This window comes from Zootoca vivipara, chromosome 3 (assembly GCF_965207765.1).
Source record: "Zootoca vivipara chromosome 3, rZooViv2.hap1.1, whole genome shotgun sequence".
NCBI classification, from domain to species: domain Eukaryota; kingdom Metazoa; phylum Chordata; class Lepidosauria; order Squamata; family Lacertidae; genus Zootoca; species Zootoca vivipara.
This window is the reverse complement of record NC_142586.1, coordinates 65,044,482-65,058,160: the sequence shown is the minus strand read 5'-3', so window position 1 is coordinate 65,058,160 and position 13,679 is coordinate 65,044,482. Positions and strand designations below refer to the sequence as shown.

The 13,679-nt window shown below is 45.5% G+C and overlaps 1 protein-coding gene across 1 annotated transcript in view; it reads left to right on the top strand.

The window, feature by feature from the left end:
* Window positions 1–617: 617 nt before the first annotated feature.
* The window catches only part of CNKSR3 (CNKSR family member 3), a 66,726-nt gene continuing 53,664 nt past the window's right edge, over window positions 618–13,679 (top strand). The window contains exon 1 of the mRNA XM_060272769.2: window positions 618–895. Coding sequence (XP_060128752.1) covers window positions 844–895 — 52 coding nt within the window. The 5' untranslated portion in view covers window positions 618–843. The remainder of the gene's footprint in view (window positions 896–13,679) is intronic.

Here is a 13,679-nt window from a genome sequence, read left to right as displayed (position 1 = left end):
GAAAAACACCTTTATTATGAATGGGAAAAGTAGAGGGAGCTTCTCCTCCTGGGGGGTGGGAAGGACTTGCGGCCATCTACATTGATATCAGACTCCAACTACCATCAGCCCCAGCCAGCATGACCAGAGGTCAGAGATGCTGGGAGTTGCAGTTCAGCAACACCCAGCCCCCCCCCCAAATCTTCCTTTTGAAGTCGGCAGCTGTGATGTGCGCACTTGGCTACTTCTTCCAGCTCTATCGGAAAACAGCCCCGCCTGAGAGCAGCATTAAGCCTGCGTGGGCGAGGGAGACGGGCCGGTCTGGGTTGGGCTGCTTCTTTCTGGAGTTTCGCTCCAGCTCCCACACTGCGTTCAGGACTGAAAAGAGGGCGGCGGAGGGGAGGGCGAAGAAACGGGGGAGGAGAAAGAAAGGACACCAGCAGCACTTGGATAACCCAAGCGGAGTTTGCAGCGCGCTTCTCCGTCTCCTGCAGGGGGCACAGCAGCGACGGCGGCCCAGAAGCGCCTTGCAACCAGCGCGCCAGCCGAGCGCCGTCCGGGCAGCTTCTCCATTTGGGCGCTGCTCCGAGCACGTGGAGGTGGAGCCGGCGGCGCGCGCGCGAGAGGCTGGCCCAGGCCAAAGGGGGCGGAGCTGGGGCTGCCTGCTCCCGATGGGAGCCTGGAAAGGGGGAAGCCCGCGCGCTCAGGGGCAGCAGCGAGAGCGGAGCAGGCGGGAGCGGCGCTTGCTTTGCCTTGCTGGATTTGGGGATCTCCGGCTGGGCAGGGGGGGGAGGGGGCGGAGAGAGAGGGAAGCCAGGATTCTCCTCGCCAAGGGGGGTTCAGAGCGCTGGATCGAGGAGGAGGATGGAGCCTGTGACCAAGTGGAGCCCTAAGCAAGTAGTGGAGTGGACGAAGGGTAAGGAACAGGGCTTCGGCTGCTCCTCCAGCCTGGATCTGCGGGAGAGGCACGCTGCTCTCTTTCACCCCCCTGCGCAGTGTTTGCTCTTCTTCGCTTCTCTTCCTCCTCCTCTCAAACTTTCCCTCTTAACTTGGGGGGTCCTCAATCCCTGCCCCCCTTCACCTCGTTCTCCCGCCTTCAAACTACTCTCCTGCCCCCTTTATTTCAAGCTGCCTCAGGAGGGATCATACCTGCAATTAGCTGCCGCACTTAATCCGAAAAGTGCTTGGCGGGCTGTAGTTCCCCGGCTGTTAGCAACACAAACACACACACACGCACGCACGCATTTCAGGAGCCCAACGCAGCCACTCGCGTGTCAACAAACAAGCCTCTGCCGCGGCCCTGGGCATGTTTTTGCAGCCTGGGCTGAGAGGTCTTCGCATTCGGCGCTTCCCCCCCTCCTGCCGGACTTACACGGGGTGTGTTGCGTTCACACAAAGAAAGAGCAAGCTTCTTTAAGTATTCCCGGCGAGGTTGCTTGAAGAGCCAGGTTACCTCAGGAAAGAGGAACAGTGATAATTTCTGGTCTTTAAAGAGGAAGACGCCCTTGTGACCGATTTGTGGATGTCGTGTGAATCTCTGCTTGAACAGAAGCCGAGTTAAAGACGCTAAGGTCTTCTACGCAAAATAATTGGTGTAAATAAATGAAGCCTCCAAAAGCCCGGCACTCCACTGGTTACCTTCTGAACAGATGGGCTCGTTAGTGGCTGACTTTATACAAGGCAGTATAATGGATTGCTATCGCTGAATATAGCAAGACTCGCTGCACACACACTTCCTTGGATGTACCGGTGAACAAACACGGATAGGGCTGTGCTAGAGCAATCTAGCTCCACTTATTTTCTCACGAGGGACTAGGAGTGCAGCCTAAGAGTCCATTATATACGGTAGTTGGCACCCTCTGAATGCCCAAACATTCCTAGCAGACGAAACCTTTTCAGTAATGTGAAGTCTGAGACTGTCTGCTTAGGTTATAGGGTGCTACAAGTTGGCAGGGTGGCTTTTTAAAGGTCTCTCCTGCTTTCATGATAGGCTGCTCACGTTACCAGCTTAAAATGCAACTAGGTCATTCTTTTTCTCAATTTGGATCCAAGCTGGCTTGAGGAAAAACTCGTCAAAATGCAGTGTTAGATAAGAAAGAACAAGATTGATACAGGATAGATTAGGTTTGTGACTACTATGTGCACATTGCTTCCCAAACTAATGGTGGGAGTACCCTGGATGTACAACAAATGTGCACACAGCAAAAGTTTTTCTCTGCCAACTTGGCTTCTGGTGTTTTGTTTCAGAGTGCTCAGTTACTTCCTATAAATTACTTGGTGTGATGCTATGGCACTGGTCATTCAAAGTGGTTTCACCTTCCCGTTTATACCTGCTCTTAAATATACTCGGGAGCAAATTAGGTTCTCCCATCCCAACTCACTGGATTTCCCATTTTGGCAGTTTTAAATGGTGGATTTCCCCCTGACCCCCACCCCCCTGCCCAATATATATATTTATATGTAATAGGAGACTGCAGTTATGGGTTCCCAGAATCATCGCTGGCTAATCTGGTCTAGAAGGGTGTGCAGGGTATTATTTGATCAATAAGTTTATTTCACTAGCCAAATGATATGATTATTATCACACTACCCTTAATTTGAAGAAGAGTTGTTAGAATATGAAAACTTGTATAAGAGAAATGTAGGGATGTGTGTGTGTGTGTTAATCTGTTTAGAGATCTCTTAGTGAGAAGGGGCCATTCTCTGTTATTCTTTCCACTAGTTTCTCATGGTTTTATTTTCCTGTCTTGACTCAAGTGCCTGGATATCAGTACAGCTAAAGCCTCATTCACAGAAAGATGTTTTTGATCCAGAGACCTTTTTACCTTGTGTGTGAAACTGAACTTTATCCCTTCGTTTTGTCTTTTTTTGCTAGTTATACATGTTTCCTGCTTATGCATCATCTAGTAAAGAAGGATGAGTGGGAGCTCCTAAATAATCTATTTCAATTTACATTGACTTTCAAGCTATGAATAACAGATTGATTTGGTTTGGTTCTTCCTCTGTGAATGGCTAATTTGCTGCTGAAAACTTCTTTTAAAAAGATCTCTTAGCATATCTTAGAAATATGCTCTATAAGTATGGCAGTCAATGAAGATCTGATTACTACAGTCTCACATTTAGATTGGTATTTTCTCCTTTCTGAGATAATGCTTTATTCAGGGAAGCAGCTACCTTTGCATGTTCAGTATCCTGATACTGATTGGATTGAATCCAGCTTGACATTTCAAAGTGGCAGCATTCAGGTTACTGTAATTTCATGGACCCAATGAAAATGGTGTCCAGGTTGGAAATCATCCATGCAACTCATGGGGAAGGGGTAACCAATGTGTTGCCCTCCAGATGTTATGGACTACAATTAACACCAGCCCAAGATAGCATGACAAGTGGTCAGGGTTGATGGGAGTTGTGGTCCAGCCACATCTGGAGGACACTGTGTTGGCCACCTCTGTCTTAGAGAGTACTGTTGCTGTGAAAACTGAAGCATAGTTGTACATGCTTTCTAAATTTTTGCAAAGTCAGAAGCCATTGTTTTGCAACTCAGAAGGCTGAATATGCAAGTTAACTGTAGGCATGTATTATGCAAATGTTACTGATCCATTAAGATTGTGTGAGCTATTATACAAGAGCAGCTGCGTTTGGTCCTGATTGAAGTGGTGATTTATTTAAGAAGGGCAGCCCAAACTAGTTAAGAGAGATGCCGTCCTGGAGAGTTCATTAGTAGAAAGGACCCATGGAATACTGTCTTTGAGAGCTACTGTGTTGTGTAGTGCCTGAAAATGGAACCATGGCAGTTCCCAGTTCAAATCTCACAAATGTACGAGCCTGTTCTTTTAGATTTAGTGCTTCACTGTTTATTTTAGCTGAGCTTCGCCTAATTAATCAAGGCCTGGCCTTGCCACAGTTAGTGGTTTTAACTTTCTGTTGGATGTGTGGTGCTTTGAGCAGGAGGGATTTGTTTCCTAGAGAATTCATTTTTTTCCTGTGCTCTCAGTGTGAAATTTGACCTCTCAGCTGAACATCAGAAGGTTCCCTAATGCTACCTCCTGCCTGATGAGTTTGTAATAAGGCAGTGGGCTGTAAAGAAGGAAACTCTTCATGGCCACGTGCTAATCTGTTTCATTGCTTTTGGACAGCACAGATGTCATTTAAAAGCTTGTAAGTAGCTCAATAATCACTTTGGTGTTAAGTTTCATTTTTAATCCATAGCCAAGAAAAATTGCCTTTTTTGGCAGTGCTCTACTAGGCTGTTATTTCCAACCAAATTTCTACATTTTAATCATGTTATTTCTGCTCCTCTGGAGAGGGAGGGCAAGGAGGAAGAATATGTATTTTTTAAAAGAGCTTGACAAAATCTATCATTCTAGGCATTATTGCTCGTAGTCAAACAATAACTTGAAATATTATTTGAGAGCTGAAAAGTCCCTACTTTGGCTTGTGGGGGGATGGGATGATATACTGTAACTTCTATTGATCGTTGTGGTATGCTATTCTTTTAATGGTATGCTCTTCTGAAGAAGGTAGAAATTCCTGCAATGAAACTAAAATCGGAGCTGGTAGTTATCAAACTTATTTGTAGTACTGTAACCCAAGTCAGACATCAGAGGGTGGCATTTCATTGAAACATAGAGTTGAAAGCAACCTCAAAGACCATCTAGTCCAGTCTGTTGCCAATGTAGGAGATGCACTACTACTGCAGCATCCTTGATAAATAGCCAACTAGCCTCTGCTTAAAAAGCCTTTGACATCCACCACCTTCTAAGGCAGCCTGTTCCGTTTGGTCTCATTCCAGGTCCTGATGAATGAAAGCAAAAGCCCACAGCTGTACCCAGGAATCCTAAATGTCTGTGATCAATGATTCCAAAAGACAATGCAGGCCCTATTTAATAAGTTAAGGAGGACCCACATATTGTGCTACTAGTATTGCACTAAGGCAGAGGAGGGTGGGATAAATTGGCATATTCCCCCCATTAAGCCACTTGTGCATTTGTGCACAATCTGATAGGAGTGAGAGCATGACACGGAGGCATTTTCTGAATGTTCTCAGGCTCATTTCACACTTTTGAGGATTATTATTATTATTTTAAAAAACATTTGCGGGGGCGTTTCTAGGTATGCAGTGGTATGCACATGTTTAATTAAAACTGTATGACAATCAAAATGTTTTAAGAATGTTGAAATAGGGGAGATGGTAGGGAGTGACTATATCTATCTTACTGTTTTGTGGAAAAACTAAATGACATATCTTGCCAAAGTTCATCTGCTTCCCCCCCCCTTTCCCTCAAGATGTGCCAAAATATGCTACCCTTTGAAACATGTTCTTTTAAAAAGTATTCCAACAAACATAGCCTCTAGTTGAATCATGAACATGAAAAAGACACTGTTTACTTTCCAAACAAGCATACCTCCTCTTGGAAATTTTTTTTGCATTAGTTTATATTGGCTTGTTTTACTGAGGGTCTGCTCCAGAAAAATACCTATGGGTAATACTAAAGTTAAGTCTTACTGTGTAAGTTGCATTTTTGCATGTTCAGTATCTACTGTCAAGGTACATGCTGATAATGAGCACTCTGTAATATAATTACTCTGTAATATGGACCATATGTATTTCTGGGTGAAGATGTTAATCTGTGTGCTTTTTTCACATTTAAAAAGCAAGGCACAATTAGCTGGCAGTCATCTTATGACCATGGAAATTAAGGAGACCGTTTTGCTGACTGAAGGAAATTTTGTGCCTGAACTAAATGCACACTTAAGACTGACAACCGCTTGAAAAAACTTTGGTGCAATTATATGGCCTTATCTACTGTACCATAAACCTCCTCTGTCCCCAAATGTTCATTAAAAAGATGTGTGCATGTTCTTTAAAATCCTTTAGCTGAATCCACTGCTTGCATAGTTGAAGCATTTTAAAATATTATGTCTTATCTGTGCTAAATGATTGCTGAAATGGTCATTATTGTCTTCTTGCTCTGTATGATATGCCCATCCAGACTGAAATGGGCCCCTGTAGGAGCAGAAAGAAAGAAAGGGGCTTCCTTTGGTCTTGAACTCATTCTTTTCTGAAGAGAGGTTGGAATAAGGGGTTAGGGACTGATATGGGTGCATGGCTTTTCTCAGTGTCGTCTTCAAGCATCCATGAGGTCCAGCTATACAATACAAGTCCTATCTTGGCTATACAATTTTTATTGGCTTTAGAGCTCCTGTACCAGGGGAGCGCCCAACAACTTTCCAGATGTTGCTGGGCTATGATTTCCATGATCAGCACACAAAGAGAAGGCTGGAAAACAGGTAGATTCACCTGTTATAGCTCTTCCTCATCCTGATGTTCCCATAATCCTGCTCCCTCCACTTGTTGTTTCTGGCTTGCTTAAGAGGACAGGTGAGCAGGCAGCAACTGGAAGCAAGAATAGAATAAGTAGAGCCAGGGGATTCTGGGGGTCAGCAGTGCTCTGGTGTGGGCCCCATGCAGTACCTACTGATGCTGAGCTGCGATCTTGTCCTAAGTTCCTAAGATATGCAATTCTGGCATTGGGACATAGAATGGGTCTCCTCTCCAGTGTGACCTGGGGCTTCCGATGTTCTCTGCACAGCATGGGGAGGTGCCAGAGTACATCCTTCTACCCCATGCTATCAATAGGGGGCTTTTGAAGTGCACACTTCTCAAGGTATGAAGCTTTGAAGGCGATTCCTGCATTGCAGGGGGTTGGACTAGATGACCCTCGGCCAGAATCCCCTCCAATTCTGCAGTTCCATAATTCTGTTATTCTAAGTCTAGTGTTTTTAGTTGAGCTTTGTCATCTGTCAGTGCACGTAAGGTGGATCTCTGTTTTGTTTCCTGACTTTTTATCACGAGAAGGCCTTTTATCATAGAATTGTAGAGTTGGAAAGGACCATGGGGGTTGTCCAGTCCCCCACCCCCACGCAATGTGTGTGATGTGAGAATAGCACTAGCTACAATTTCAGTGAGGTTTACCTTGCAATGCATTTTGAACTTCTCAGGGAGGTAACTTAAGACCTGTTTTGGATGCAGGGTAATCTGTCATCATCTTTCTTCTCTGTTCTGTTCCTTTATTTCATGAACGGTCCTCTTTTGCTCTGGACGGTATATCTGGACCTTCTCTGCACTCCGCCCCTGGTTCTTTTTCTCCTCACAGCAACCCTGTGAAGTAGCTTACAGGTAAAGGTAAAGGGACCCCTGACCATTAGGTCCAGTCGTGACCGACTCTGCGGTTGTGGTGCTCATCTCGTGTTATTTGCCGAGGGAGCCGGCGTACAGCTTCCAGGTCATGTGGCCAGCATGACAAAGCCGCTTCTGGCGAACCAGAGCAGCGCACGGAAACGCTTAGAAGTAGCTTAGAAGAAGAAATGACTGGTCTAAAGCAGGGGTCAGCAACCTAAGGCCCATGGGCCAATAGTAGCCTGTGAGGCTCGTCTAACCAGCCCATGGCGACCCCCGCCACCCACTATTTCTAGCACGGTGCAGTGTGGATGTGCGCCGGAAATAGCATGTGCACATGCGTGTGGGACGGAGAAGCGCTTGTGCGCGTGTGCACACACTATTTCTGGTGCACATCCGGGTCGGAGGAGCGCCGGAAATAGCGTGGGTGCACGCGCATGGGCGCTCCTCCGACCTGGAAGAGCATGTGTGCACATACGCTCCAGCCCATCCTCCGACGGACGGAGCGTGTACTGGCCCATTGACCGGTAAGCTTGCCAACCCTTGGTTTAAAGTGACCCAGTGCATCTCAGGGTTGAGTGGGGGATTTAAAGCTGGAGTCTGCCCAGTTCTTGTCTGATGCTTAAACCACAGCAGCCTGCTGGCTCTGTAAAGGGCCCTGGATGGCTGGATTAAGGAGAGCTAGTTCTGCACTTGTTGGCAGCTGCACATTTGGAGGTGGCACAACATGGGAAATTGCCAGAAGGCTGTGCACTCTGGAAGGCTGGTTAACGCGGATTTGGCAGGTGGCTCTGTCTGGTTCAGAGGGTGAGGGGTCCAAGGGAAAGAAGATTAATTTTTAGAGACCCGGTCCTTCCTCTTTTCCGCACATAAATGGGTGAGCAGGCGAGGTTCAGCCACCTGATTCCCAAATGTCATTTTGGAGGGATGCTTTGAATTACCTAGAGGGAGCAGCGCTGGATTTCTGTTCAGTAGTGTTTGTTATTGATAATGCAAACCATTCTACTTAGACAGAAGTTTACTGTTAAAAATTTACTTTAAAAAAACAAAACAAAACCTTGTTTCCTTAAAAAAATATGCTGCTTTTAAAAAAAAATACGGTTAATGTTTTCTTAACTGTGAAAAGCCTCTCATGTGGTGCATATGGCTAATTGGTATCAATTCCCTCCCTTCCAATAATTGCGCTGTGGCTGTTTGCTTTGTCAAACTGCAAAACATATATGGGTCACAGAAAGAGAATTAAATGCCACATGAGGCACTAGACTTGGTTGTTGTTGTTGTTGTTGTAGCTTCTGCTCTTCTTAATGCTTACTTTAAGCCTACTTACGGTAAGTAGTGTTGCTAGGTGCTAAACAATGCAAGTCCAATTGCGTGGGTGCCTTTACATTCCTACTTCCCCAGTGCTTTGTTTTAATACTGAAAGTGAGGCCTGTTTAATTCTGCTGCAGAAGAATTTCCTTTGTTTTGTGGAGGTTAAAAATATATTGAAAGGGCTTTTGCATAATAGGCCAGGAAATGCTTTTGGAGGGACTCTCTTTCAAGCTATCCTTCGCAGTTCCAAATAGAGGCAACCACCCATGTTGTCAGATTTAATATTTTTAAATAATTGAAATGGAACAGTATTGAGCTGAAGTCGCACCTCCCAGTTTTTCTTAGCTTCGTTTTATATAGATGCTTCCCCACTATTAGGATGAAGGAGATGAATTCTTTTCAGTTGTAGAAGAGGTAGAACTGTTGGTATTTTAGTGTTAGTTTGGGTTTTGCTTTTCACATCGCTATTCTGAGATGCAGAAGCATTCTTATTTAATCCCCATAACATTCCAATGTGAAAGTGTACATAGCCTGTTCTGCTCTGTGGTGGTTCTTTTTTCACCCTGAGTTATATTTCAATCCAAATGAGCTGAATTGCATGAGCAAGAGAGGTTAAGGCAGGAGCAAAATGGTTCAATAATACAAATGAACGGAAATAAGCAGAGTGGTTTTCGAATGATCCCCTAGAATGGTCTGTTCTGAGAGAGGATACACCCATGTGAAACTGTGAATATTTTAGAATTTGAGAGCAAAGACCCCCCCCCTTGAAATAAACAGAACAAGCTGGATAGTCACCTCATAGGGGTTCCCCAGTTTGCTTCTAGCTTAATAATGGTTCAATGAAATACCCAAGAGAGACTGAGGGATTAACTCTGAAAATTGCAAGGTTTGCATTGACAAAATTTGATGGGTTATCCTGGCATACAGATCTTTCCCAACATTCAGAATTTAGCATGACCTGGTGGTATATTGATAAAAAAGTGCCCCAGTTCCACTGCACCACAAGGTACAACAGTGTTAGAGGAATTTAGAAATTGGGATAGAAACGCTGGCATTATAACCAGGAAAACGGAAGTAATTAAGGCCACATCTGAATGCAGTGCCATCTTTCCCACCACTGTTGTCCTCCCCCCAGCCTGTGTGAGAGAGAATGGCCCTGATCACTGCAACATGTGCCCTCAGAATCCCAAACCAAATTGGGCTAATTCAGGTTGGCCTGGGATTTGGCCAGAGTGGGTTGAGGCAGCCCCAAATGGCCTCTGGTCAGCCTGGAGCAGTCTAGGGCTCTGAAGGGGAGTTGAGCAGCCAGATGGCAAGGAGAGTAAAAAGCAAAGGGGTGGGAGGGTGGAGAGAGGGGTGGTTTAAAATGGTTTCTGAGCCACAGAAGGAAAACCAGTGTCCCTGTGTTTTGTGAGGAAGAGTGGGGGGCAGAGTAGGAAATGGATTCCTGAAGAAGGCTGGTGAGGGAGTCGTAGGAAAGACTTTGTGTGTCTCTCTCTCACACATATATCTGGGTAGCGACCACTTTTTGCTTCCTTGAACCTGCACAAACCAAAGCTCATCCACAATATCAAAAAGCTGTAGTAAGAAGCTTCTTTCCATAGTGGGCTCTACCCCCACCTGCTTCTTGGTGGGCCAGCAGAAAAGACAGGTACTCAGCCTGGGGTTTAGTGAGGATTGCCTGTTTTTGCAGACCTCTGGGAGGTGATGTGGTGGCCTTGCTCTGCTATCTGTGAGGTGAAGGGTCAGCAGGGCAGAGCTGCCAAAGTTTCAAGAGCTTCACTGTCTCCTTCTCCCCCTTGCCACTCAACCACACATTTAATTACAGTTTAAAACCCTGATTAAACATGCAGTTGCAGGACAAAGAGGAAATTCCTGCCCTCCTCCTCCCCCAAGTACACGTTTAGCCCTTATTAAAGATTGCACGGCCCTGGATTTGGATCAGGCTTTGGATCTGGGTCAAGTTGACCCCCAATTTTCCTGGGTTGCATTGGGCTGCTTCAGTGCACTGGATCAGGCAGGCACCGAATTAAATCCACGTACCCCATTCTTCCTCCAAGCAGCTCAAACTGGTGTACATATGGCTCATGGGTGAATCCAATCCAGTTAGCTTGGGCCAGCCCTGTATAGCTGCACCAGTAGACTTCAGATCGTTCTCTTCACTCTATCTCTTCCATCTGAGCACTGGAACCTTCTGATGACTTCTGGAGCTCATGGATCTTGCTGTGGGTTTGATCTGCAAGCCCCAGTTTCCACAGGATAGTTGGAGACGTGAGAGAGAAGGCCATAGCCATTCAGTCAACTTTTTTTAAAAAATCAACTTCTAGGAAGCTAGTGGATTGGCTTTAGGTACTAATGCTGTTGAGACAGGATAGATCACTTACATGTAAAAGGACTATGTATGTAATGTGCAGACAGTTCAGCTCCATATGTAATTACTGCTTTTACAGCTGCCGCCAAATAAATGTCACTGTGTCAGAGCCTTGCTATAGTTGGGAGTAGTTATTCTCTTCCCAGTTCTTCTGGGCTCTTTTTCTGTTGCTTGATTTGCTGCCGACTGCTTTTGTTTTCTACTGGTGTTCCTGCCTTTGAACTATTGAACTGTCAACCTTTCTCTTTCAACTGCTGAAGTTAAGCAATACTTGCTGGCTGCAGTCCACAAAACAGTTTATTCCAGAATAAACTCACTTGATCCTCAAAAGCAGAAGGGCATTTTATAGATTCATAAGCATTGGGTCAGCTGTGCAAAGGACCAAGGTTTTCTCTTGAAACCTATTCTGTTACAAACAGCTTGGGTTACAAACACTCCGCTAACTCAGAAGTAGAACCTCGGGTTAAGAACTTTACCTCAGGATGAGAACAGAAATTGCGCGGCAGCGGGAGGCCCCATTAGCTAAAGTGGTACCTCAGGTTAAGAACGTTTTCAGTTTAAGAATGGACCTCCGGAATGAATTAAGTTCGTAAACAGAGGTACCACTGTATTCCTTACACATAATATACTCCTGAAGTGGCTATCCTAGATTGCACATGTTGCTGGACTATAGCTCCCATCACCCCTGGCCTTTGGCCATGCTGGCTGGGGCTTATGGGAATTGTGGACCACCAGTATCCATAGGTCCATATTGGCCACCCACTATGGTACTCAGTTTCTACCCCCTTTATCCTCTCATAGGGTACTTCAGTTGAGTAACCTATGGCGTGGTTAAGTAATTATAGACTGTAACTTTTATGTCATAACTTTGTGCACTGCTGTGTAGGCAGGTAATTTTTCTTTCAGGCAAAAGTCTTTTTAACTGTAGTGTATGATCAGAAGTTGATGTAGGTTGGGTGCTGGTGTGTGGCCAGCCTGTTGTGCAGGTACTGCAGTGTGGATCAACTATCTGTCGTGGAGAACAGCCACCTTTTCACAGATGTGGTCTTGCGCAGAGCAATTTGAGCATGCTGCAGGGGAAGCTGGGGGTGGCCATCCTAAATGCTTCTTAGCTACAGGAGAACCACTCCTTACATGGCTGAGAGAGAATGCTAAGCAGTGGCAGCATTCACCACTCTGTGGCTTGGTCTTTGTCCTTGTGCTAGCATGCACCACTTTCCTGTGTCTTGTATCCATAGGATCAAAGTGCCCACTGTTAATATGGTGTGTTTTGAAGCTGTGGTGCTGGAAGATTAAGGACAGATAAAAGGAAGCAGTTCTTCATGCAGTGCATGGTTAAGCTATGGAACTCGCTCCTTCAAAATGCGGTGATGATCACCAACTTGGATGGCTTCGGAAGAGGATTAGACAAATTCATGGAGGACAAGGCTATCAGTGGCTATGCTCTGCCTCCATGGTCAGAGGCAGTAACGCTTCTGAAATGCCTGCTGCTAGAAACCACAGAAGGGGAGAGTGCTCTTGTTCTTGGCTCCTGCTTGTGTATTTCCCACAAGCATCTGGTTGGCCACTGTGAGAACAGCCCATTGGCCTGATTCAACAGGCTCTTCTTGTGGTTGTGTTCTGACAAAGCCTTTATCTGTGTTTGCGCTGGATTTCTATTGATACATATTCAAAGTAATAATAAAAATAAAAATAAATTGCTACTAAGCAAGATGCACAAATGGGGATCCTTTGTAGCCATCAGCATAGACTGGAAATAGATGGAAGGTGACTGTGGTTGCACTGTGCTTCTTTCCTGAGTAGGGTTGTTCCTGTGAAGTTTGCAAGCATCTGATCCTAGTGGCAGCACAGTGGGACAGATACGGACAACTGAATCCCATTGGCGTAGGTACACTTCTAAGGGTGAAAAGGATCTAGGAGTCTTGGTAGACCACAAACTTGACATGAGTCAGCAGTGTGATGCAGCAGCTAAAAAAGCCAATGCAATTCTGGGCTGCATCAATAGGAGTATAGCATCTAGATCTAGGGAAGTAATAGTACCACTGCATTCTGCTGTGGTCAGACCTCACCTGGAGTACTGTGTCCAGTTCTGGGCACCACAGTTCAAGAAGGATACTGACAAGCTGGAACGTGTCCAGAAGAGGGCAACCAAAATGGTCAAAGGCCTGGAAACGATGCCTTATAAGGAACGACTTAGGGAGCTGGGTATGTTTAGCCTGGAGAAGAGAAGGCTAAGGGATGATATGATAGCCATGTTCAAATATATAAAAGGATGTCATATAGAGGAGGGAGAAAGGTTGTTTTCTGCTGCTCCAGAGAAGCGGACACGGAGCAATGGATTCAAACTTCAAGAAAGAAGATTCCACCTAAACATTAGGAAGAACTTCCTGACAGTAAGAGCTGTTCGGCAGTGGAATTTGCTACCAAGGAGTGTGGTGGAGTCTCCTTCTTTGGAGGTCTTTAAGCAGAGGCTTGACAGGCATATGTCAAGAATGCTTTGATGGTGTTTCCTGCTTGGCAGGGGGTTGGACTGGATGGCCCTTGTGGTCTCTTCCAACTCTATGATTCAATGATTCTATGATTCAATGATCTGCGTCAGAGGCAATCTGCCAAATATTGTCCTGTTGCTAGCGATGGCTAGATGGGTTTTGTGCTTAATTGGAATCTCCCCTCTCCACACTCCCACTGCCCAAGGGGAACTTCTGATTAACTATGGAAACCGTCGACCCTGGCTACAAGTGCATTGATCATGGGAAAAACAGATTTGTTTTAAGCCACTGAAACCAGCCTTGAAACTTTATGTACTCTGTGTAAAACAAGTAGGTGTTCTCCGATGCC